At 40.8% G+C, this 26,974-nt stretch overlaps 1 protein-coding gene and 1 long non-coding RNA gene across 4 annotated transcripts in view; one reads left to right on the top strand and one right to left on the bottom strand.

The window, feature by feature from the left end:
* Positions 1–8,135, bottom strand: part of NFIA (nuclear factor I A) — a 367,285-nt gene extending 359,150 nt beyond the window's left edge. Inside the window, exons 1-2 of one of the 3 annotated variants that reach the window (XM_045199431.2) lie at positions 7,613–8,135; positions 1,797–2,328 (exon numbers count right to left, since the gene is read on the bottom strand). In XM_045199431.2, coding sequence (XP_045055366.1) covers positions 1,797–2,328; positions 7,613–7,639 — 559 coding nt within the window. In that variant the 5' untranslated portion in view covers positions 7,640–8,135. The remainder of the gene's footprint in view (positions 1–1,796; positions 2,329–7,612) is intronic. The other 2 variants (XM_024565329.3, XM_024565326.3) reach the window with 2 other exon arrangements.
* A 4,828-nt stretch (positions 8,136–12,963) lies between these two features.
* Positions 12,964–26,195, top strand: LOC128780529 (uncharacterized). The gene is made up of 2 exons (XR_008426447.1): positions 12,964–13,609; positions 18,777–26,195. It is a non-coding gene; the product is annotated as an uncharacterized lncRNA (long non-coding RNA).
* Positions 26,196–26,974: the final 779 nt, after the last annotated feature.

Below are 26,974 nucleotides of genomic sequence, written 5' to 3'. Positions count from 1 at the left end.
TGAAACTTAGAATAGATGCTGATAAAAACACAGCAGCTATTTCATTCTGACGTTACTTTGTAAGCAAGTACACACCATGATGCGCATCACCTGTTGGACTCTCAGTCTGCAATTAGAGCAGTTACTATACTTTATAAGTTACTTTCTACATACTGAAAAGATTAAACACATTTTAAGGAGTGCTCCCTGAAAGCACTTAGAACACCTATACTTTTTTTGCACCTTGCCTTTCCTTCTCAGAATCTCCATTTATATATACAAATAAATTTAAAAATTTTTTTAACTTGCCTTTTTAAATACAGAAAACACAGTACCAACAATACGATGGACAAGGGCTTAAGAAAGGACTACTTCTCCTGTGTAGAGGTCACTTGAGAGTTGCCGCTTTTTCATTTTCACCACCAAAAACTGCTAAAGCAACAGGCACTTCTTATAATTAAGTATACATTTTCAGAAACCCAAATATTTGAAACACTTACATATCACATCCTCTAAAATACTCATCTATCCCCTGCCAACAGAATGCAAATGATGATGTGACATGCTTGCAAAGTTAATTTCTCCAGTTTCTTATGTAAGGACAGATGGATAACAAAAGTTCTCTTTCTAAAACATATATTGAGAAAATAGTAGCGAATAGGATTTCAGCTGATTTCTTTAAAAAATAGTTTGCACTTTTATAGTTAAAAATGTTTTGCAAAACAGTACAGTATTGATTTTACAGGTAACATCTTCTCTGTCCTTTGTGAAAAAATACGTAATTATATGAACCCCCAAATGATCTACTTGGTAGGACTCCACAACCGTTTTTCTTCCATCTGGCTCAAGTAACTGCCATTAAAGTGCTCTCTCAAAACCGATATGTACATATAAAAAGTCAACAAGTTACACAAGCCCTGAGATTTCATATAACACAATGAACCTTTTGTCTGAAACAAGACGAAAGGAACAAAGTAAAAATGCATTATTTTATCCGGTCCTCAATACTTCTATCCTGAATGCCGCTCGAAATGCTGTAATATGCACAGGTAAAACATGCCTTAAAAACAGCCCCGAAACAATAAACAATTTTATTACGAATCAAAGCAACTCACTAACCCAATTACCAACATGGATTTCGCAATGTACCCGTGCACTATACAGGTTGGTTACTTTTCAGGTTAACCTCTCCATCAATTACTTTAAGAGTTGGTTTGCTTTTTCCCTTAGCTATCTTAGACAACACTAAAAGCTCTTAAATATAAAGCTACTAAGTTTGCATATTAAGGTAGTGCTTTTTCCCTCATAAATGATCAGCAATTTGATAGTAATCTTACCTCCAACCTATTCTTAATTAGCAAAGGGTTCAGGAGGTCCCAGTAGGTTAAAAACACTCCCAGAAGCAAAGCAACTAAAAATACTGCTTCACTACCAAACTAGATGCTTTTTAACTAGATCACTTGCCAGTTAAATTACACCCTTTATTACAAGGGTTTTTATGAGGCTTCTCTCACCCATCATCAAAAAATGTGACTTAAACATATCGCATAACTGACTACCCAACACCTTTGATAACACTAGTTGCCAAAAGAACCCAACTTAGTGTGACTTCTCTCAAAGCTATGCTTTTCCACGGAATGAAGGCGGCACCTCAGACACGGAGGCTGTTCTGACTTAGGCCCACCTTTGAAACCACACTGTCTCTATGTACACAGCCTGCAAACTTAGGGCGTTCAGGAACGGCCCGGCACACACACAGATCGTCAGGAAAGAAACACACACAAGAAAGTGGAACAACTGCTCACCATCGCACTTACCTGCTGCATGCACAAAGTATGCCAAATATAAATCGAGTTCCTTAACAGAAACCCCTATGTGATGGGGCTGGACACAGAGCCCTGGATTCGAGCACTGTGGGGACTTTACAAGGCGCTCGCCATCAGTACTTTCGAGCGGAATACCTTTAAATAAAATCACCATAACCAGGTCCAACCTCCAGACTTTATCTGCCTGGCGGAGGCAGTCAATTCTTCGCATCTTGCCTTTCTGGTCTGGGTTGGAAAGAACACAACATGGAGGCTTTTTCCCTGTAACTGTAAGCACAAAATCCTCTCGGTACTCGGGTCGGATATCTTTCCGTAACTTGGCCAGAAGTCGAGATGCCCACTTCTGCTTGACCTCTGGTTTTTCACTTAGCAACTCATCCTTCACAGCTCTCTCTTCTTCTTTTGACATACGCTTTTCATGTTTTTTGAAGTATTTTCGTTTTCGGGCCTGCAGGTTGAACCATGTGTAGGCGAAGGCTCGGACGTGGGGCAGAAGTGCTTCGATGAAAGGATGAAATTCATCCTAGAGAAATGAATAAAAACAAAAATATGATCACACTGAAAACAAAAGAAACGCCTTTTCTTTCAGATGGTCGCCTAAAAAAAAATCTTTATTTCACTTGAAATTTGATGTAAAGGCTTATACATTACCAAAATTGTATATAGAACCCCTATGGGAAGTCCAAGAAGGAAAAAAGAAAACTACCAGTATCATTTCTCACAACCTAACAGAGAAAATTGCTAAAAATTTAATAATGTTTTGGTATATTTACCAAAGTGTCCTAGGTTCTATGGTCAGGCTGCAGTTGCAAATCCTTTAGATAGTAAGTAAAGTTTACCAAAATGATTATAACAATATATAATCTTAACCCTATTTCAAGGAAGTCATATCTAATTTTGCTCCAGCCTTGACCTCACTACTTGTAGTACAGCCAGGGTTCGGCCGCCAGATTGGCAAATCCTAAACATTTAGATGCCAGTCAATGTTTATGGAAGTCTAGGAGCAAAAATCATCTCTGCAATCAATGAAAATAAAGACTTTCCCTCTAAAAACACTGCACATAGACTCTAATCTGCTTCTGAGTCATTTTGGTAACATCTTAATTCTTTTTTAAGTATTATAGTTGCACATAAATATTTTTAGTCAAAAACTTAGGAAAATATGTCAGAGACCATATACAAAAGAAAGCATGAATCTGATATTTATCAGACTAAAATAAAAGGTCTATGTCTAAGATATAATTGCTGATACTATGGGAATAAAACAAAAAAAGGGGGAAAGGGAAAAAACAAAGAAAAGTGTACATGCCAGATAGTAAACACAATGCAACATTGTGACAACAATGTTGCAACTAAATACATTTAATTTACTGACATGATTGCAAAATGCCTTCGGTAATGATCATCCCTAAAACATGGAATAATTCACTTTTGAAAATAATATTTCAGGCTTTTTCTTGCAGGGGAGAAAAAAAGAGAGAGCCTGGTATATTAAATATTTACAAGACTCCAGGAAAACCCTCATAGATGCCTTTTAAAATTCAAGTCATTTGAAAATAAAATTGAATTTAAAATATTTAAATTTTCTTACTGTTTTATTGAAGATGTTTGAATCTTTTACTTGACATTTTCTTAGTAAATATAAAAATAAAATTGAAGAAAAATTAAACAGTAACCTCCGCAAAGCTTTCTGAGTACATCTAACTTTTGATTAACCAACCCACACTAATCTTACATAACTTCTCTCCGCCGCGCAACCCCCCAAAAAGATAAATTATTTACTTTCAAATAAATGAAGATAAAAAAATCAAAGAGATACCTGATGACTTTTTAAAAGAATGTAAGACGGACAAATATTATAAAATCCATTCTTTTTCAGTTCGTACTATCCATTTAAATATACACTTTGGAAGTAAAAGTAACAGCAGTGTCCAAAACATTGTTACTATTAAAGCAATTATTAAACTTTTAAATATTCAGTGTAGACTGAGTGGTTAAAATCGGTAAACTATTTTAACAATAGATCCTGTTGAAAATATTATAAATTATAATCAATCATCTAAACAATACATATCATTGTTTTTAAAGTATAAACTAATGCAATATATAATAAATCATTTCAATAAGTGACATTTTTTTTTGCCTCTCTGAACAAATTTCAGGCTCTGTATTTCAAGTTTAGCTTGCAAACTGCTCTTTCTCAATAAAAGAATCCAAAAAGAAGTCAGCTTTTATAACATGTGAGCATTCTTTAAGAGGGAACAGAGAAAAATAAAGAAATACATTATTCTTTACCAAAAAACCATTAGCATTTTAAAATTTCTGATGTTTGAGCATCTTTCTTATCTCCATACTATAGTAGGGAGAAATGGGGTTGGGGGGGCAATTTTCAAGTCGCAGTTTATCTAATAAGGTACACGCCACACGGCAAAGCATTTAAACATTGCTAAGTATTGAGCTCATCCTTGGAATGCTCTAAAATTTGGGGTCCGAAACAGTCCTTCGCATTGACTGATTTTATTATAGACACAGGACATGCTGGAGACGAAGGCTGTAGTGGCATTATGCAACGAACTACTGGAGTCTACCTTAACAACAGAGTGAGCTTCCACCAAAAGGAGAATTTATTTTTAAAGTCTCGGCCCCATATTATAATGCAAAGAATAACATAGCTCCAAGCAATTCATATTTATTTTTAAAAGTTATCTTATTAAAAACTTTATTAATAATAAACATTTTAAATAAATATCCTAATATAGCATTTAAATGCTTAAACATACTCCCAACACGCTTCTCAGATTAACTGCGAACTGCATTCATTCATGTTCAAGAGGATTTTGTTTACCTGCCAACCAAATGCCCATATATCTCATCATAAAAATACTTAAGTGAGGCCAACTATGTCAACCAATCATTAAGAATAATCTAAGTCCCCAATTTTGCATCAAAAGTATTTACATCTTATATTCCCCAAAGATTTCAAGAATGTGCCAATAAAAGTGCATAATATTTTGTATAACTTTGCTCACATGCACAATTTAAGTGCTAGTCATCGTTCTCATCTCATAATTAGAAATAGTCCAGAACATCAGAACTACAGATCATCATTAACTTGTAAGAAATGTCCAGGTGGAGCATACATTAGTTTAAAAAGACAGTGCGCCTTTACAAATCATGTTGTTGCACACACAGCCACAAGGTATGTACGAATTCAAAATATTCTAAAGAAAACAAAGAACGTTTTAAATATGTGCTTGGTGAGAAAGTTACAGGCCACCAATAAAAACAAGCCTGAAAACCTGTTTCAAAAGTGGTATGACTTTGAAGCAGCACCTTAAATCCTGACCAGTTTGTCAGTTAGGCAAGTTTAAGAACCACTGAAGGCTGGCATTTCTGACAGTACTTCTGAAAGGTTCACCTATCACTCTGTGGCCAGGTGTATGATTTGGTTATGATATGCCTAGCAATTAAAGTAAGATGTACTACATTTTTTTCTGGCAAAGTTTTAAAAAAATTGCACATATATATTTGGAGTTTATTCTTTCAGTTAGAGTATTTTTATCATGATGCTTACTGGACTTTAAGGACGAATAAGCTACCTAAGTTTTCCTTTTTAAAAACTGGCCCTGAAGCTCTATAAATATTCCAGCAAGTTAAATAAATTGTAAATCAATTTTAAAAGAATAAATCATAAAATATATGGCCCTCATTTGCTATTTAGTGTACATTTTCTTCACAAACTGTTACACTAAGTAAGCGTTTCTCTTACTGGTGTTTCCAGAAGGCCTAGTGAATGTATCAATCACACTGCCAAATGTGTTTTTTAAAAAAAGCTTCCTTAATGTGATAATAACTCACAAACCAAGAGAATCCAACTTTTTATAAATGCCTTACTGTCCCCGGGGCCTGCATGGATACACAGGTATCCTCCCATATGCACCATCCCAAAATAGGAATGTATCTTTTTGAGAGCGCACTTGAGAAGACGTTCATGTACCCTACCACTGCAGCACACTGGTGTTATCTACAAATTCTATGTGTTGCAAACTTTTGCTAGTTAGAACCTCGGTCTTTGAATCTCAGCATTTTCACTGTACTTTGCATCTTATCCATATGCAGTTGTGAACCTTGCCAGAGTGGTTGGGAAAGTTTCATTCCCTACTTCCACAAGTTACTAAAATAGGAACTTTGAAAGTTTGCTAGAGAAAAATAAAAAAAACCTCTTACAATAACTAAAAGCAACTGCTATCCATTATTAATGCTAGGCCTAAATCCCAGACAGACCATTTCAACATAAAGGTGCATTTAACAGTCTTCGAGGATCAAATAACCGGCATTTTTACTGTTAGATACTGCAATACGAAGGGATGTCATGTGGGAAAGAAATCCCGAATCTAGAAAGGAGCGAGGAAAAAAAAAAAAAAAAACTATTGATACTTTTTAGCTTTGCAGAAAGTATTCCGGTTAAACCGTTATCTCCTGCTAAATGAAGGCACTAAGTGGTAGCAGGTTTTTTTTTTTTAAGAGTGGTGAATAAACATTTTAGATGAAGCACACAGCTTCATGTGGGTGATTAATGGTCAGATCGCAACATACCAAAACAGTATGAAGGCTTACACTTAAAAAAAAATTTTTTTAGCGCAAAATCACTTTGACTTCATGTCTTTTAGTCAAGAGAAAATAAATAATATATTCAAAAGGGACCAGATTGGGAGCCATGAAGTAGCAATATTTTGCCTAGGGGTGGTGCAGACAAGGAAGGGATGGAAAGGGAGGGCATGGAAAAGGAGGGGCGCTGGGGCGATAGAGACCCACGCTCCGACTTGAGTCGGAGGGAAAAGTTGCCCCTGTCTTGCGCGCGGAGCGTCCCGAGTAGTGCGGCGGCGGCAGCGGCAGTGGCAGTGGCAGGAGGCGGCGGCGGGGGGAGCCGCGTCCGGCCCGGGCCGCCGTTTGGGCTGGCGGCCGCGAGCCCAACTCCGCCCGGCGCTCCCCGGCCCGCGGCCTCCACGGCTCTGCGCAGCGTGGGCTCGTCTCGGCACCGAAACTTTCACTCGGGAAAGCGAACGGGACACGAGCGACGAGGAGCAGGCTCCACCCGGATGGCGCTGGGGACGCGCGTCCACGCAGCCCTGCTCCGTGGAGCCCAGGGGCCGGCTCGCCGCCGCCCGCACGCGTCCGAGGGGCGCTGTCCCGGCCGGGGCCGAGGACGCCGGCCCGCGTCCCTCCCGCGGCGGGACCGCAAAGGCTGACAAACAATAAACAAAAGTAAGAGTTTGGCGAGGCTACTGCGGCGCGGGCTCTGGAAGCGGGCCATGGGCGCGGGGACCCGAGTTCTCCCGCACCCGTGGTTCCAGTTGCCCGGAGCGTGCGGGGTGTGCGGTGGGCGCCGCGGAACTACGCGACCCGGCCTCCTGGCTGCAGAAACGCTGAGTCTAGATTTCAGCGTGTCATGGGCTGCAACCCGCTGAAACACGTGCGGGGCGTCCGAAAGCAGAGCCGTTCCGCAGTCCATCGCCCCGATATTAATTAACGCATTAATAAGAGGGCGCCATTAGCCATGTGCCCACACAAATGGCGTGCAAGAGGAATGCACCCGCATGGAAACAAAGTTACTTTCTTAAAGCTGTATTCCGACGCCCCCCCCCCCCAACACAAGCACACGCGCACACACGCAGACACGGGCACACACCAAGACACATGCCCCGGGCCGGGCCGGCGCGACGGCCCGCGGCACCCCCTGCCCGGCCCCTGCCCGGCCCCCGCCGGCCCAGCCCCCCCAGCCTCTCCGCATCCCAGCAGCTGCTTACCTGGGTGAGACAGAGCGGAGAATACATAACTGCCGGGCGCCGGGGTGTGCGTGTGCGTCTGGGTGTGCGGTTTGGAGGTGTGCGTGAGTGCGGGTGAGAAAGGAGAAAGAGGGAGAAAGGAGGAAAGAGAGAGAGAAGGGGGGAGAAAAAAAATCAAGCCTGCTTCTTGCGTTCACATTTCCAAGTCGGCTCAACTGCAGCCAGCCAGCGCTATTGCCGCTCCATGGGCTGAACTTTAACCCCGCCTAGAGTTTCCCTACACTCCACTATACATGCCTACTGTACGCGGGCGTTAAAGGCATAGCGCACCCTTTCCCGCCCCCGCGCCCGCCCGGCCGGGTGCCGCGAGCCGCCCGCGCGCCGCCTCAGCCTCCGCTCTGCACCGCACCGCACTGCCGCCGCCCGCTCGCGCCGCCGCCGGGGGCGGGGGGGTGCGTGGGGGAGGGGGCGGCTGCGGCGCCGCGCGGCCAGCCCGGTCCGAGCCTCCACGGCCGCTCGCGCTCGCTCGCTCGCTCCCTCTCCCGCTCCTGGGCTCGCTGGCTCGCGCGTCCCGCGGCCCCCCCCCCGCGCCCCCCCTCGGTCCCCGCTCAGCGCATTACTGGGTAACGCAGTGAGAAGCAGTTACAGTCTGTCCTCCCGGGCAGCTATAGGCTGCCACAGGATGTGCTTAAGCAAACAAAACTACTTTTCCTCATCCCCATCCCCCAACTCCCGCCGCAGACCTTCGCGGACCTCGGGGGAGGACTTGGGCAACTTTGCCAGGTGGCCCGGTACCCCCAGGTTCGCGGCGTGGGCAAGGAGAGAACCTGGGACAAGGCCCGCGGGACGATTTGCATGAATGCAAATTTTTTTTTTTTTTTTTTTTTTAAATCGGACCGCCTAGGTAACTTTTTCTTTCCCTCTAAAATGCGGTACGGCTCAAAAGCATTGTAATCTCCCCAGCGAAGCTTTCTGTAGGAATAGAATTAAATCGTCGGCAAAGGTAAATTATGCACAAAATCCTGCAAACTTTGTGCAGCTTCAGTCCGATGGCATTCAGGAGCGGGGGTGGTGGAGAAAATTTTCACACACGAGATTCACCGGATTTGGGGGGTGGGGGTTATCTGGAGAAAGGGAGGCGGAGATTAAATGAGCGTGTTCCCTCCCAGGACTGTGAAAACTAGTGGGTTTGAACACAGACGCCATAGAAAAAGTTCTAGCACGTTCAGAAACAACAGTGGTTTAGCTGTGACATCTTTTTCTTTTTAGGAAAAGAAATGGTGAAGGGATGCCCCCTCGGAAGGAGAGAGATTCAGGTCCACAAACGCGTGCCCAGAACTGCACACAGTCTATCATTACCGTCCCTGTGCCTGGGACACCTCTGGAAGGGTGCCTTTTAAGAATCCCCTCTTTTTCCCTCCCCCAGGTAATAGTTCTTAAAATGGAAAAGAGCTTCCTGCAATTATTTTAGGTTTGCTAAAGTATTGTTTTGGCAGAAAAGGGGGGTGGTTTTTAGGGTTTGGCCAGTTGCCAATAAGCCTGCTTTTCCAGTTTTTTTTTTTTTAAACCTCATATTTTCTCTCTAAGCTCTCCTCCCTGCTTGGGGGGGGGTGAACTATATACCTCCTTCATCCAAACCCCCGTCCCATCTCTTCCCCCTCATCTCCCTCAGTTTAGTTTGCAGCCTGCTGCCATTTGCAAATCCTCAAAATTCCAAAAGGAAAGACTAGCGTATCATGTTGAAAGACACTGGCACACAGACAGGGGAATACACACCTTGGTAGAGGTTACATAGCTTAGACAGCCTCTGAAAAGAGGGAATTCCTGTAGTAATGCCCACTCTGCAGGTGAGGGTCAGGTGAGGTGTTAAAGGTCACCCTCATTCAGAAACACACCCTTCTTTTTTAAATAAGGGGAGACAAATATGGTACTGGGGAAAGTGAAATAAAATCCCCTGAAATATTCTGCATCTGTCTAAAGCTATTTTATGTTTGTTCTCCAGTTACTTTATTGCTAATACAATTCCTGAATGCTCAAGAGACCATTTTCACACTCCCAGATTCTGAATACCCTTGGATATCTCTCAGATTATTTATTAAGGAGTGAAGGGAAAGAATGACTTAAACTTTTAATGAGAGGGTCCCATTTTTCCAAACTAAACAACTGCTTTTCCTCGGTTCCTTTTGGATTTCAGTAGGGGGGGGGGGAATATCCTAAAAGCTAAGCCAAGTTACAGAGATAAAATCCCTCACCACGAAAACCTTTGCTGGGATCTATAACTTCAACACGCTCCAAGTTTCCTCGATAGAAGAAGTTTCTGGCTGACGGTCCCAACATGTAACTGAGGCACAGTGAGAAGTTATTGTTCAAGTGTGTACTCTGGGAAGCTGTCTTCCAGAGCAGATTAAAATCTTTCTTTTTGTGTATTAAAAGATAGCTTCACATCTACCTCAGTCCAAAATAGCAAAGATTGTTCTTTTAATTGAATCTCAAAAAAAAAAAAAGAAAGAAAGAATAAAGAAAAAAATGTTTTAAAAAGAAAAAAACGACTGGCACGTCTCCCCGGCTGAAAAAAAAAAATGGGGAAAAGTAATTTAATGCTGATATTTCTACTTTAAAAACTTCTTTTGTTGAATCGTGGTTGTGCCCGCGATTTCCAGCTCTGCGGTTAGCAATATTATCTTAAGTAACTTTTGGCGCCCTTCGTAAGACTTTTGGATGTGGGACGATTGTTTGCGCCCTCTAGGCAAGGGCTGGATCCAAGTTCAGCACCAAAGCCCTTCACATCCGCTCCTGCTTTCTCTCCTATCTCCGCCAGCTCCCGCTCCCTCCCCCGCCAGAGAAGGGAGGCCCGGGCGGGGTAGGGGGCGCTGGGAGGGTGAGAGGAGGCGGGGGAAACACTACAAAGCACAGTTCCAACTACAGCCTTTGGAAACACGACTGAGAAAAATACAGTAGAAGAGTTACAGTTACAAAAAGGCTTCTGGTAACTTTCTCTCCAACAGGCATAAATTTAAATACACACACAAAGAAGCAGATGTTTCTCAAAGGGCAGACTGGGGGTAAAAAACATTTCCAACTCTCTCCCCTCTTCCCAAGTTGCAAAAGTAAATCCTTGTTCAGAGTTCACCAAGATACTAAAGCACTTGAGAGAGAGAGAGAGAGAGAGAGAGAGAGAGAGAGAGAGAGAGAGAGAAAGAGAGAGAGAGTGAGAGCGTGAGCGAGCAGGGATGGAGGAAAGAAAAGAAGGAAAAGAGAGTAGAGAGAACAGTCTAGGAAACAGGTAAAGTAGGAAAACTAGTTTACTGCAATCATATAAATGATCCATTGTTAGGAAGGAGAAACTCCTTATTGGAAATAACCACTCCAATCATTTATTTTGCAAGTGTTGGGAGGCTGCCTTGAAATGGGATTGTCTCTGCGCAAAGGAGGCTCCTGTCGTGCTCTTGGCTATCCATATTCTTCCTGGCACAGAGCCCAGCCTTGCATTTACTGTGTTTTATTTGCAGAAATGTTACCTTGCCAGTTTTAGTGAAATCCTCTTAGATATATAAATTACGTCAATAAGGTTTCACTTATATGTACATCTCAAATACCTCTCATTTTAGAGGTTACTTTATAGGGAGATCTTATTAATATGATTTAGATTTTAATACCCAAAACAGTAAAAAATGGGGTTCATTAAGTGACAACATCATTAACTATAGTTCTTACTGAGATTAACTTTATCACTAGCATTTTCAAACATTTTTCTTCTCTAGTTTTTTGACCTGCTGGTCATTTGTATGCCAATTTCTCTTAAATGGTTATATTCCTAAATTGAATCATGTTGCTGAACTGAGCATCCAAGTGGATTCTTACATCAAATTTCCACACCAGAGCTGATCAGAAGGCCTAAAGCCTTGGAAAATTGTTCGATGGAAATTTAATACAAAGATGGGAAAGAGCCCATATTATTTTTCACTCACTTCCCAACAGAATTAGGTGTCTACATTGCTCAGGGGAAAGGAAGAGATGGATATATTTTAGTCAGAGGCTGCCAGTTACTGTCTCCAAGATAAGCTACTGCAGTTGGTTTCCACTGGATTGGTGTCAAAGACTTGGCCAAGAGGCCAGATTCCATCTCAGAATGAGCCAGTCAGCAATCTTCCCTGCATACCCTCCACAGGGGGGGTTGTAGTAACAAGAAGAAATGTGAACTGGGCCAGTCTTAATATCCCATTTGCTACTGACCATATATTTAAACAGAAGAATTTTAAAAAAACACTCAAGAAAACAACACCTTTTCTCCCTCTTCCTTTCAAATGTAAAAAAACAGCTGTCAGTCAGCTTGTGAAAAGTTCTCTCTTTTAAAACTATTGTATAGAGTTCAAGAGAGGCTTTCCTATACCTCCAAGTACTCGAAAAGCCAAAGCTTCTAAGATAATCAGAGCAAGTTCTGTAATGCTGAGTATGCAATAGCTACTTCCCAATGCTCACTACAGTCCCATGGTTTAGGGAAGTTTTTAAGTCACACATTTTTAAAAGTTGAACCTCACCTTCCACAACAGTTAACAACTTCTCTGAATTTAAAATAATAATTAATGCAAAGTTAAATATTTCTCTGGTAGAATTTTTCTAACTTTTCCAAAAAGGCAGTGAAGAAGGCATAAGATTCATGCAAAAATCCCCCAATCAGCTTTTTTTTCTTCTTAAACTTGAAAACTCTATCCTATTGTGCCTGCTAAATCCGGAAGAAGCTTGCAGCTTTGACAGCTTGAACCACACCATCCCCTTCAAAGCCCCAGAGAACTTCAGATCTCCTCTGCCCCGCCCCCTTGGCTCCTGCGAACCATTGTACACCCAAGCTTCCTCATGATTGGATAAAGCTTTTGTCAATCTCCCATATTGTCCCATTGATTAGAGGATCGAATCGTCAATTATTCTCCAGGTCCAGACATTTCTTTTCGGGTTAGGTTGACTGCTGAGGCCAGACGTCTTTTTACAGAACAGAGCACGTACAGGATTTTCCCCCCCTTTCTGGAACCGAGCAAGCGCTAGTAGGAAAAAAATCTGTCAAGCTCAGCAATTTTTTCAAATCTCGGAAAAAAAAAAGAAAAGAAAAGAAACCCGGTCTCTGATGCACGCAGAAAAAATAAAGCCATTTACAAACCTACATCTTTTAAAACAAAACCATCACAATAGACATTTACCCAGCAATCACTTAAATGCATATGCAAGCTAGAGAAATTTAAAAGTCTTAGCCATTAAACAAAATCATTCTACCATTATTGTTGTTTATAAAACGCATTCCGTATAAACGCAAAATAGAAAGTTTAAGATGTACCACGTACCATTGCAATGTAAAAAGAGTACGTGAGAAACTTTAAAATGTTCAGACGAATTGCTTCATTTGTTGTGTCCTTTTTTTTGCATTAAAAGAAATCTAAATAAACTTGGAACCGTTGAAAACCCGGAAGAGGTTTTTTTAAAAGCTGTTGGCCAATTGCAGGCTTCTTGGAGATTTTTTTTTTAACTCCAAATCAGAAGGCTTTTGCAATTGCAATGCACGCTCTCTGCCTCTCTCACTGTCTCTCTCTCTCTCCTCTTTTGAAAGCGATCCAACCCGGGCTGGCTGGTTCTCAGATTCTCTCTGCTTTTGCCTTGTGTGCTTTGGATTGTACGAGACTTTGCAGAAGTTGCAATGGATTCGCAGTCCCTCTCTTCTCTCCCTACGCCCTTGTTTATTTCCGCAATCGCTGCAATTTGCATAGTAACCACACACGAGGCGCAGGCGGCTGCCTGCGGAGGGGGCCGGGAGGGGGCAGGGAAAGGCCTTGCCCCCTTCTCCCCTCCTCCCGTCGCTTTCTCCGCCAGTCTCCTCCTCCCTCACGGCGCTTGGCCAATAGGAGCCCGGGCATTCAGCGCAAGCTCCGGTCGGGACGCTGTTCCGAAGAAAAGCTCCCGTGTTACTAGGCCTGGCTCGCTGGATCGTGTTTTTGGCGCAGTAGAAGTTCCTGATTGCGGACATCGCAGCCGGTACTAGGGAGATGTGAGATTACACAGTATCTTTGCCTGCGGTTGTGCGGGTTTTGCACGTTTTAATTAAGTCTGTACACCTGCTTTTTCCGTTTGTTTTTCCGTAAGCTTTCGTGAGTTACTAGCTAGTTCATGATGGTTAGTGAGATTTAACCTTTATTTGCACTGGTGTAGACCAAGAGTTAAAGATCCTTTTTGGTACATTAAATCAAGAGAGTGCAAAATGTCACAGAGAATTTAACAGCGAAACGAAGCTTCTACTCCAGGTTCAGAAAGGAAAACACATTGTCTCTATTCTCTGCAGATGCCTGAACATAAAATTGTTAGGTGGGCTCCCTCAAGAATAAAGCTGTTCCTTAAAAGAGAAGATGCAATGAAATTCTAATTTAATTGCCAATCTTCTAATTGGTTAATATCCCTGCAAAACCTTTGCTCCACAAAGTTTAACGCACCCCACCACCTCCCATCCCCCAAAAGAAAGGCTGTAAGATTTAAAAGGTTGTGTGTGGTGCGTGTTTTTAAGATAGTTATTGGAACATAGCGTACTTCGTCTCACTGATTCATCTTATTTCATTAACCCAGGCTGTATAAGGCCATGTGATCTGGATATTTCAATGTTAGCCTTTTACGTATTTGTTTTAAACATGTTGGTGCAGTGGTTGGTAGGGGGGCAACTCTAAAGAGAAGGAGTGCCCCTTTAAATGGAAAGCATCACAAACAGGCTATGGTGTTTTAAAAACAAGTTTGCTTTTTGGTAGTTAAGTAGTTTAGGACGTTTTGCTGAATAACTCAGTGACAGGAATATGTGTGCTTAGTTCACTTGATAAAAATTATCCAATAGCAAGTCAAGAGGAATATGATGCAACCTGGCAGTTGTCTGATTTGTGAAGGTACCTAATTAATTAATAACAGGACCTTGCACCGTTAAATTAGAGGTTAGAGAAGCCTCCTGTTTTATATTGAACCACAATTTTGGCTTTAGTGTTGCACTCTACAACTAGCTAACGGATGGATGCAGCATTACTTGAGAGGTAGGGCACTGTGGCTGCCCTTGGTATTACACAAGCTTTGCTGTTCTGATCTACCCATTATAGATTCAGCTATTGCCTTGTTCTAGAAAGTCTGTGGCATTTAATTCTGGCCTCCACTGAGCATTCATTTCCACTTGATATACTACTTTCACCCTAGAAATACACTTGATGGAATAAAGTGGCTTAAGTAAAAAGAAAAAAAAATTAAGTAACCAAAAATGTTCTAGGCCTAGTTCAACTGGTGATAGGCTGTGTGACCTTTAGATGGTTATGTAACACCTGAGAAATGGGACATGGACCTATTGTGAGAATGGAGGACTTTTTTACCAAGACCTAAGAGTCTTTGAAATGCACAAGAGATATCAACTTGTTTTGCATTGCTCTGTAGGTGCGTTGGCCTGAATAAGCCCCAGTGCTAAGCTAGGTAGGCCTTGTCACTAGGTGGTAATAGTGAGTTTTGCCTGCTTTGTCTGTAGTTCATTAACTCAGTTTAATGTGGTAGGTTAGCACCATTTCCAAAGTGACCTTTTATATCTTCATCTAGTAAACAACGAAGCAGTATAAGCTTTGGAGTCCAACTTAGCTATTAATGCTGGGCCTACTATTCATTTAACCCCTGTAAGCTTTAGATTCCTCAACTAGAAAATGGGACATAGATAACATATGTAAATTCCGCAGTACATTATGTATATTCAATATATAATAGCTGTAATAATAATACTATTACTGTTTAATATGTACCATGTTCTAGTCACATTGAATGTGCTAAGAGCTGGGGATAAAGACAATAAGACATTATCCCTGACTCTCAGAAGCTTTCAGTCCAGTGGGGGAGATAAGACACAAAGGTAAATAATAATGTAATGTGATAAGTGCTATATCCAACTGAGATACACATAAATGTCAACACAAATACAGATGATAGAATGACTGATTTTTCCTGGTTGTACAGGTAGAGTCAGAGAAGGCTAAAAAAGTGGAAATGACATTTGTGTTGGGCCAGAAGTGTGCATTTATCAGGTGGACAAGGGAGGGGAAGGACATTCCTGCCCAGGAAAGCACAGTGATGTCACTGTGTGCAGGGGGCCTGTGAATGGAGACATATTTGGTTGTGGCTAGTTGCTCCAGCTAGTATTAGCTTGCATTACAGTAACTAGAGATGAAGTTAAAAAGGCAGGCTGAGGCAAGATGATGGAGAGCCTTGTGAGCTATTTAAACTTTCACTTGAGAAACGTGTTTAACCAAAATATATACAAAGTAAGATTTGCAAATTAGAAAGATTATTCTAGCAATGGAAGCAAAGAGACTCATTAGAAAATAGTGAGAGAAAATGAAGTTCTGAACAGCACAGCAGGGCTGAATGGGCGAGAGAGAAAGGAAGGGAAGACTAGAGGGTGGGAGAGATGGGAGAAAGCAAGAGAGAGCCACTGTAGGCATCCGTTTTTAGGGATTTCGATCAACAGGGACAATTTAGGAGTGCAGTTTTTCCAGGCTCTCCTTAAAGTCCAAATACCCACAAAAAGTATCATAAGACCTGTTAGTGAAAGTCTCTCCTTACCCCCCAAATTGCCACTTCTATACCCTTAAACCTGATTTAAAAATAATTACCAGTAACAACAGCTCACATGGATTGAGTCTTTATATTGCCTCTTCCCTCTCCACAAATTTGCATTCCAGTAACTTCACCCCACCATGCCACGAAAATCAGGTACACATCTAATAAGGTGACTTTAGGTTGCTAACCCCATTGACAGCCTCAGCTTTCTTGGTAGTCTGGCTTATGCCTTGAACACAGCAGGCTCTTCCAGGAATTCTGCTTTGTTGACCCAAATAAAAACTGAATCCTCTTGCAGGGCATTGATGTGGAGACTAGAATATCAGAGTCTTACAGAGTTAAAACATAATTCAGAATTGCAATGCTTTTCTAATCATTTTAAAATTTTAATTTTTGAACTAAGCTGAATATTGAACACAGAAAAATATTTTACATTTTCTTGAGTTGCCTTGGTAAATCCTAAGTAATCAAGACTGGCATTAGAGGACTAACATGTCAGTGTAAAGGAAATATAATAGAAAGAAATTTAAATCTAGGAATTGATGAGATTCCCAAATAAGCAAGTTGTGGCAGAGTATTGTCCCCTCAGATGTCTTCTCTCTCTATTCTTTGATACATAGATGAACAGCATAGTGCCCCTATTTTCCAACCTTCCTTGCAGAAAGACACAACACGTGATTAGGTTCTCAGTAGAACTCTAGAGGAGTTAGTTGTTGAGTCCGACTTCCATGTCACCTGCTTAAAATAAATTTGTTGTAAACTTGTGGCCTTCTTGAAGGCTGCAGTGAGGCTGTGTGAGAGACCAAACTTTAATTACAAGGACTAGGATAATACTCTTGGAGAAAAGAAAGCAGCAACATGGGAGGAACCTGGGACCCTGAATGATCTCATATGGCAGAGCTGCTTCTCCAGCCTTGATCTTATTTAAGCTACTGTGTTTAGGTCTCTGATATAGCAGTAGGCTATACTGTACCTTTACTATAACTAAATCAAGATTATAAAACAATCTCATGGTACCTTTGGATGGTTCTTTCTCTAAAATTATGGATTTTCCCCAACTTGGTACAAAATACATTTGGATGGTTCTTTCTCTAAAATTATGGATTTTCCCCAACTTGGTACAAAATACATTTGATTTTATTATCAGTCTCCTTTTCCAGACTCTCCTCTTCCCTAATTTCTCTCTGCTATTCTCATCCCAGCCAGACTAAATAGGTCACTTTTCTCTTTACATTATTTTCTGAACACACCATATGTGTTTATCCCTCTCTTCCCTTGTTTGTGTGATTTCTTCTGCCCCAAGTCCCTAAAGTTTTCTCCCTGTTCCACTTATTTTTTCTTCCAAGCATCAGTTTAATGCTACTTCTCAACTCCCTCAGGCAGAATTGGTCAATCCCTCCTTATGCTCTCTAACATCTTATACTCATCTCTAGGACAGCTTTCTTTACGTTGTCCGTCCGTTACTTATTTGCATGTTTGTCTATTAGACTATGAACTCCTTGAAAGTGCAGTGACTTCATTCATCCTTCTATTCCTACAAGGAAAATGCTATGGTAAATCCTCAATAAATGTTTGGTAAATTAATGTGTGAATGAGCAGATGAACAAATGGTTACCTTTCCAGCCTTGTACTCTGATGAAATAGGGGGTCAGGAGTGTGGCTGATGCAAGACGTGGCATTATCAGCAAGGGGAAATTTTAAGTATAAATAGGAGGGCATTCAGTTTGCTTCTCATGGAGCTTGCATGCATGTTACCCCTTCCCCCTTCCTTTCTTCTCGATTGACGCATCAGCCATGGTCACTCTCACCACACGATGAGGACATTGAGGCTCAGGAAACTGAAATATCCCAAGCTCTAACTATGATGTCTGGCTTAGAAAGGAGTTCAGGCTTCAAATTGTTTCAAGTACCATTTTATTTATTTATTTTTTATTTATTTCTTTTTAGAGGGAAGGGAGGGAGAAAGTGAGGGAGAGAAGCCTCCATGTGTGAGAGATATGCATGATCTGTTTGATCTGTTGCCTCTTGCAGGCCCCCAAGCCAATAGGGGGACCTGTCCCACAACCCAGGCATGTGCCCCAACCAGGAACTGAACTGGTGACCCCTCAGTTCGCAGGCTGGTGCTCAATCCACTGAGCCACACCAGCCAGGGCTAAAGTACCATTTTAATGGTTAGCTTGCTCTATACAGAGTCAAATGTAAATACATGAACCCATCAATTTTGTTAGACGGCTTATTGAGGTGTAATTGATACTCACAGAACTGCCCACTTTTAATGTATACAGTTTGTTAAGTTTGAATGCATACAAATACTCATGGCACCCTCACCACACTCAAGGCAATAGATATACCAATACCTTGCAGACTTTCCTTGTGAGCTCCTCTCTGTCCCCCACCCCAGGATTTTGACTGTGGTAAGAACATTTGACATGAGATCTGCCCTCTCACCAAATCTTGAAGGGCACAATACTGTATTGTTAACTCCAGGCACTATGTTGTACGGCAGAGCTCTAGAATGTATTCATCTAGCATAGCTGAAACTGTACACCATTGAGTAAGTCCCCATTTCTCCCACCTCCAGACCCATCCTTCTCATCTTGGACACACACCACAACAAACTGCAGAAGTTCCTGAAGACCAAAGATGGTATCACAAAACTGAGCTGCTAGGATGACCGAAGAAAGGAAATCTGTATCTTGACTAAAGTGAAAGTAGCCAAGTCTGGGCTTACAGTGCACAGAAGGAGAGCTGAAAAGGAGCTCAGAAGTCTCCATCCACCAGACTTTACAGATGATAAAACTGAAGCTAGCAGAATGAAGTGGCTAGCTCACGGCCACACAGCTGGTTAAGGATTAATCCCCAGTTCCACTGCCAGTGTCATTACATCATGCAAAGAATATTTTGCAGGAATGGGAAAGGGGTGAATAACTGTCTCTGGTATCAAAGTTGAAAAGAGGCCCGGGAAAGTGAAGAAATATTGGTAGTGAATCTGATAGGAGAAAGAAAACAGTCAATTATCTAAATTGAAGGAACGGCTACAAAATCTGGGCTGGTACCTGAAAGATTTACTCAGACGTGTTCAGACAGTGAGAGGATAATTTTCAGAAAAATAAATGAGGGTGGGGGTGCGAACACCAGTCTAGAACTGTGACTTGGTGTTAATAGCTGTGAGCCCATGAGGTTCTTTATTCGCTGCTGTTTTGTGGCCTTGGGCAGTTCAATCTCTTCCTCTGCTTCCTTCTTTGTGAATGTAAAGATCATCAGTCCTGCTTACTTCTTGAGGTTTTGTGAGAATTCAATGAAATCATGGATGTGAAATGTCCAAAATTTACGTTTTTATTTTATGAAGGCCTATACCAACAGTTGTTTATAACACAACACAGAAAAAAGAATATGGATATTTAGAGTTATTTATCCTGCCTTAGAGATGTGGGTTTGTCTATCCACCTACCTACCTATATCTATACATACACAAATCTCCATTCTAAGACCTTTTTGAGTAGAGGCAGGATAAATATAACTAACTAAATATCTGAATATCTGTATCTATCTATCTTATCTATTTTTCTATCTATCTGTCAATCTATCTATCTATTGAGAGAGGACACTATTAAGGTAGATATAAGGTAAAATTAGGGCCAAGATTAGTATCCAAAATATATACAGTGAGATCCTATGTACTCTTCTAGGGTTGACTTATAATTTTGACTTTGAGTTTCTTAGCAATCAATTTTAAAAAGGAAAGGTAAAAACTTATGAAACATAATATTCATATGATTATAGAATTCAAATTCAAAAAGTTGTTCAAAGCAACACAGACATTAAGAGGTCTCAAAAATTTAGCACATAACCTCCCAACACCACCACCCTGCCGTTGTCCACGCAGACCAGGGCTCACAGGAAGAGGACAGTCTTTGCTAAGCTTCACTGAACCATGTAGTCAATCCCTGGGTGAGATTTCAGCCACCACGAGGACAGAGGGAATGGGAAAGATGGCATCTTATAACATGACCTTTTTAGAAACTCCTCGACCACACCTTGGGTGCCCTGAGCTAGTGATAAGAGTGCCCCTGATACTGCTAAATCAGAATGTACCTAGCTTGACATTAGTGTCCGTAGGTACAGAAAACCAGCAAAAAAGAAAGGAGAGAGCTAGTTGAGGTTGTTGCCTCTGAGCCTGGGATTTTTCACACTCACTGTAAGGTCACATCCCACACCACAAAAATAGTACAAAGAAAAGAAATGGGAACTGGAAAACCCGTTTGGCATGGACACTGAGTTCAGACCCGCTTTTCCAGCCCCTGTCCTTTAGCATGCCAGCCTCTCTTGACCTCTCTTTCATAAGGTGACTTACAATGGGGTCAGCAAAGGGAAGTCCTGCAAGGAAGTTGTAGAGTTAGGTTGTTGCTGTGTTGGATACACAACAGAAACAAGTGGGTAGCTTGGCTCAAAGCCTAGTTACTAAGCTAAGAATCAGGATTATGAGTCAACCAAAACCATTACAAAAAAAGAAAAAAAGAAAAGAATGCGTTTGTGGGCAGGTTAGGGAGATAGGGCATGATCTGACACTCTCCTGGTAGATGCCTTGGGGAAACAACAACTATTTCATTGTGGTAAAATATACATAATGTAACATTTACCATTTTAACCATGATTAAATGCACGGTTCAGTGGCATTCAATACACGTATTCGCATTGTTGTGCGACCATCATTGTGATCACTCTCCAGAACTTTTTTGAAAAGATTTTATTTGTTTTATTTTTAGACAGAGGGGAAGGGAGGGAGAAAGAGAGTCAGATAAACACCAATGTATGGTTGCCTCTAACGTGTCCCCCACTGGGGACCTGGCCCGCAACCCAGGCATGTGCCCTGACTGGGAATCAAACCAGTGACCCTTTGGTTCTCAGGCCAGTGCTCAATCCACTGAGCCACACCAGCCAGGGCAATCTTCAGAACTCTTCATCCTCGAAACGGAAACTTTATATCCATTAAATCATATTCTCACATTTCTTTCTCCCCTCAGGCCCTAGAAACCATTTACCTGCTATAAGTGGAGTCATTCAGTGTTTGTCCTTTTGTGAGTAGCTTATTTCACTCAGCATAACCTCTTCAAGTTCATGCATATTGTAGCATGTGCCAGAATTTCATGTTTCAGGCTGAATAACATTCCCTTGTATGTATAAACCACATTTTGTTTATCCATTCATCCATTGATGAAAACTTGGGTTGCTTTCACTTTTTGGCTATTGTGAATAATGCTGCTAAGAACATGGTATACAAGTATCTGTTTTGAGTCCCTTCTTTCCATGCTTTTGGGTATATTCAGAAGTGGAAAATTTGGATCTTATGGTAATTCTATTTTTAATTTTTTGAGGAGGAAATAGCAATCTTAGTTTATCTTTGGAGAAAAAATTTAACAAATTCTTTAATTACTTGTTTCACTTACAGAGTTGGTTTCATGAATATCAGTAATCTTGGATTCTAAACCCAGTTCCCCTATTGTGTAATCGTTGGAGTCACCTGATTATCAGAACCACTGTCAGTTTCTTCGTCTGAAAAATGATATCTTTGAACTAGTTGATGTTCAAGGTCCTTTAAAATTCAGACGTCTATAATTGGGCCTCTTTCCTTTGGTATATGGGCTTACTCATTCATTTTGGAAAGGTTTTTTGAATGTCAGAGTAGGTTTTACTCAAAGATAAATGAGTTATGGGGAGGTAAGTGGGGTGGTTGGGGAAAAGGAAATCTGGAGTGATAATTGAAAGAAGAAATAAAATGGAATACAAGCTAGTGGAAGAGCAGGTACCAAGATGATGCAGAAGTGGTAAATACAGGTCGGAACACTCTGGGCCTCGTGACCAATTTTTAAGATTTCAGATTATCCTGCTGTTAATGAGGAGCCATTGAAGGGGCTCAAAGAAGGTGGTAACAAGATCAGTGTTAGAAAACACTTTGTTTAGAAAACGCACTGTGATCATGGTGTGGAAAACAGATTGTAGGGTTTGAAACAAGGAACCTATCTTTTTTCTACTCTATTATCTCAGTCTTTCCTTTTACTTTGAAAGTGGGAAAACTAGTCAAGATGTCCCAGAGCCTAACTGCCTAACCTGGAACAAAAGACATTTAGAGGTAAATAAAACTATACTACACTTCTTTCAATGAAAAACATTCGGCCACCGTTTTCCGTAAGCTGTGAAAAACAGTCACCATGGTTGGTAATGTATTAATGTTTTCGAGTCACTAGTTTGCCAATTCATATTTTACAACTATGATATTAAAGCAATTTTAAAAAGTTGTCATAGGAGAATATTACCTCTTTTCTTTTCAACAAGATTTTATTTATTTATTTTTAGAGAGAGGAGAAGGAAGGGAGAAAGGGGGGGGAGAAACATTGATCCGTTGCCTCTTGTACACGCCCCCACTAGGGGGCCAGGGGCTTAACTGGCAACCCAGGCGTGTGCTCTGACCAGGGATCTAACTGGAGACCTTTTGCTTTGTGGGACAACACCCAGCCAACTGAGTAACACCAGTCAGGGTAGAGATTATTACCTCTTTAATTGCAATGTTGAAGAAATAAATACCATGTATTAATTTAATACTTTCTATTGTATAAGAAAACTTCAGAGGGTTCCTATTTGATTAAGTGGAGTTTTTCCTTAATTGGGATATAAATAGTCTATTTCTGATGTTATATAATATTTTAATACAAATATTGTAGTATTATAAAAATCACAAAATTATGCAGTGATGCTGCTTTCCTTTTTTATATGCCCCTTATTCTTTTACAATGGAAGTTGTGAGTTGCATCAGCCCATTGTGTACCTATGAAGCCAGCACTTGATCTTTGGCATGGGTGAAGAAAAGTGGTTGGTTTCTATCTTTGATCACGTGAATGCAGAAACAAGTTGTTTGGAAAAAATACTGACTTTTAATATGAAACGATAACGCCTTGGTTCACTGCAGACATTAAGACTCATTCAGTAACTAATGCCGTGTTCAGTAAAATAGTGCTGGAAAGAGTGGCGTCTACCTTCAACAAATTCTGGCAGTTTGGCAGTTTTCACTTTTGTTCACCAAGGAAAGAAAACTGAAATGAGAGCGAGGAGAAGTTATAAAGTGTGCTTCCGTTTGGCAAAGATGCTTGACATAGCCAGTTTGTTGCAAGCAGGGCCAGGCTGAGAGCTGAAAACTTAAAGTTTGTAAGGTACTTGGTATGCTTTTGGTATATTAAAAAAAAGTACTTTTTCCAGAAAGCAGCCAAAGAATGGTATTTCTGGTTTTAACATTATTCCTATTAGTTTGCTGGTCCTCCCAAGAGCTATAAAGTTGACAATAAATCAAACATTTTAATTTGTCGTGAGATAGCATATAGAAACAAAAATCTCCCAACTGGTTTTCTGCCCAAGTATTTATACTAGCTCTATCCACTTCCAAAGTTCATACTCACTATCAAAAATTAAGAAAAAAATTGAACTGTCAAATAAATTCAAGTCTGGAAAACATGTACTGAATGCTGCTGAGCCAGGCACTCCATTAGGTTTGGGGATGCAGGACAAATAAGTGGTCATCAGAGAGACAAGTGACTGTAGACAAGGCTGAGTTACCTGCTTTGCCAGAAGGCCCGAGCAGCATAGCCTTCTCCAAGTCAGGACGCACAGCGGATGCGTGGCATCGCGCCAGACAGTGGGCACAGCCTGCCTCGCCGCTCTCCCTTCTAGTCTGATGCCTTCCGTCAGGACTACCTTTTGGAGGTCTCTATTTGAACATCAGACTACAGTAAACCCTGCATTCAGACATCACAGTATAATGGAGTAAATTCTGAAAATATAATATATATGATACTTGGTTCACAACATGTAAAAAATATAGCCATTAGTGTTCAATTTGGCCTCTCAAAGTCAAAATTTGAGAATTGAATTTTATGTTACAGATAATTGAGTCTCATTGTAATAACAGTATCTATATCTATGTATCTATAATACTCATATCTATATCTATGTATATCTGTATACATATATCAGGTGCTATTTAAAATATTGTACTGTTAATAACATGAACAGAAGAGAGTTTTCCTTGGTAGATAATAACAGTACTACAAACACCTGTTGTTTCCCAAGCTAAATGTTCTTTATTGGAAAAGCACTGAAGAGCTTATGAAACATCCTTTTCTTTTTCTGTTGTAAATTTGAAAGTCAGTAGTGACTCAAACCCATAGTGTGACAAGTGACTGTATTGTTTTGACATTATTACTTGGTCACTCCAGTTCTTTCAACTTGCTCAAGTTATTTGCTTTAACTTTTAAAAAATTGTGTTGTATAATATTACATACTATTTATCTTAATGAGTATGCTAGGTACAATAGTAATAGACTTCCATGGACTATAGGTGAAATAATTGAATTAACTTTGAAATGAAAAAAGCCTCTGTTTCACAGTTTGTGATATGAAAATTTAACACAACAATCCTAAATTAAAACAAAAAGTGCTTTACTGATAGAACAATTCCAACATGAGAAATTCTGGGTTTTTTTACTATCTTATTTTATATTATTTTAAAAATAAAAACATAATTTATTAATTGAAAAAATACCTTAATTAATGTTCATAGTATTTAGATACTTTATTTCTAAAGCAGCAACACATTAAGAATTTTACTCAACTTTTCCTGTAATAAGAAAGCTTCACTTGTGATTTTTTTCCTTAAAAAACTTTGATACCACAAAAGTTTTAAAAAGCTAACTTTCCTGCCTGAATAGAGTGTCTATGAATGGCAAATCATGGTTATATAGAAGATAGCACAAAAAGCATTAATTCAGATAAACTTTAGAAGGAGCGTTTCCCAAGTTTTGAGCCCTGCCTAATGACCAACAAAGGCTTCTTTGCTATTTTTCATATATGCATAAGTAAATTAATATCTTTCTATATCGTCTTTGATAGTTATACATCAGGGTCACGCCCAACGCTGAGGCCTGGGATCTGGGTCTCTACGAAACGGGCAGTGGAGATGTCGCTGCCTGAGAGAAGGTGGGTTTCCCCAGAGTCCGTAGGCCGCTTGTCCATGGACTGGGGTTTTAACCTACTTTCATTTGTCTCAGCTCTAATGACTAAATTGAAATACCCTTCTATCTCCAAGTCATTCTAACATGGAAATTGTGCCCTGCCTACACATCATGGGCTGTGAAACAGCAGCCCAAACACATGCCCAACTTAGTATGTTTTAAATGTTGGAGCAAATGGCATGGTTAGTTTTGAATTTATTTGCACTCATTTTTACTACTTGAGACATACTCATTAAAAAAGCTGTATTTCAACCATGTTCTATGTTCACATTTCACTGAGCTGGATTTTCACCACGCTGCTGCATCTGGCTTTTTAATTTGCTTTGAACAGAAGTATTCTTTCATATCAACACAATTCAGGCAGACTTTATCAGGTAGTCAAGTCCTCAGCCTGGCCTCTTTCTTCCCACTTTCTCCAAAGAAAATGGGGTCGTTTTCCACCCCACCCATGGTATCTACAGGTTGGGATTGCAGATAAAGATGAGGACAGGGGAGCCCAACCCAGTGGGCTGAATCCTGCTCACTTTCTTCAGGATAGGTATTCATTTGCTATCAGCTCTGCTTTTAAACTCTTTAAAGCTACAAACAAACTTTGGGAAAGTTACATCACCTTAAACAAAGACACAGTTGCTTAAATTATTATTATGCAACACTATGTTTGACAGTGCAACTATCTTCCCAATTTGGCTATAACTTTGTAGGCAGCTCTGGAGAAGTAAAAATCTAGAATAAATATGTCAATGTCACTTTTATGAATGGGAACAGGTTTCCCAACCCCTGGAAGAACAGTCAGGTTTTATCCCCGCAAACAAAGCGGGACTCTAAAGCTGTCTCCTATGTCTTTGGAATCCCAAATTTTAAATGTGAATGATCAGTCTGGTATGATCCATATGCTCGACTCCAGGGAACAGCAATTCAGTAATAAATACGTGAACGTGAAATTCTGGATGTGCTTTTTTAAAACTCGCAGGCATCAATACACATCTGGTAATTAATTTGTTAATTAGCCGGCTTCCTTTAAAAAACTAAAAAGGTGTCAGTAACCACTGGGCTGTGTCTGCCCCAGGTGATCTCCACGGATCTGGTAACGAGACTGCCCCCGCCCCCAACCCCCTGCTCTCCGAGGACCGCTGCTTCGCTAGGTGTTTAAGCAGAAGAAAAGCCAAACATATTCTGGACACAGTTTTATTAAAAATGCAAAACGAGGCAAAAAAAAAAAAAAAGGACCAGTTTGTAAAAAAAAAGAAAAGGATTATTGGTGACTACTTGTCCGAAGAAAAAAATCGAGAGTGAGGACAAATGACCCGCACAAGTGCCTCTGGCCATTTTTCTCCCGGGGCTGTCGCAGAGCTGACAGGAGGGGGGTGGGGGGTGGGGGACAGGGAAGGATGGAGGGAAGAAAGGGGATTTTAGGTATCATCTCCATGTCTTCGGTGGTTTGGCTCCCCCAGTGCTCTGAAAGCAGTGGTAGCCATTTTCATCTTGTTTTTTTGTTTTTGTTTTTGTTTTTTAAGAGCATGAAAGGACAATAAAACAGAAAAGGGTTATCTCCCTTCCTACACCTCCTGTTCGGCTCCTCCCTCCAAAGAAAAAAGTATGTAAAAAAAAAAAAAATCTCAGGTACATAACCCAGTCCACTTGCATCCAGCGAGGCTCGTGCAGTCACCAGGTTCGGATTTGGTGACTTGCACCGAAGGAGACGCGATCTTGAAAAATCAAT

Source organism: Desmodus rotundus, chromosome 3 (genome assembly GCF_022682495.2).
Source record: "Desmodus rotundus isolate HL8 chromosome 3, HLdesRot8A.1, whole genome shotgun sequence".
NCBI lineage: Eukaryota > Metazoa > Chordata > Mammalia > Chiroptera > Phyllostomidae > Desmodus > Desmodus rotundus.
This window is presented reverse-complemented; position numbering and strand designations above follow the sequence as displayed.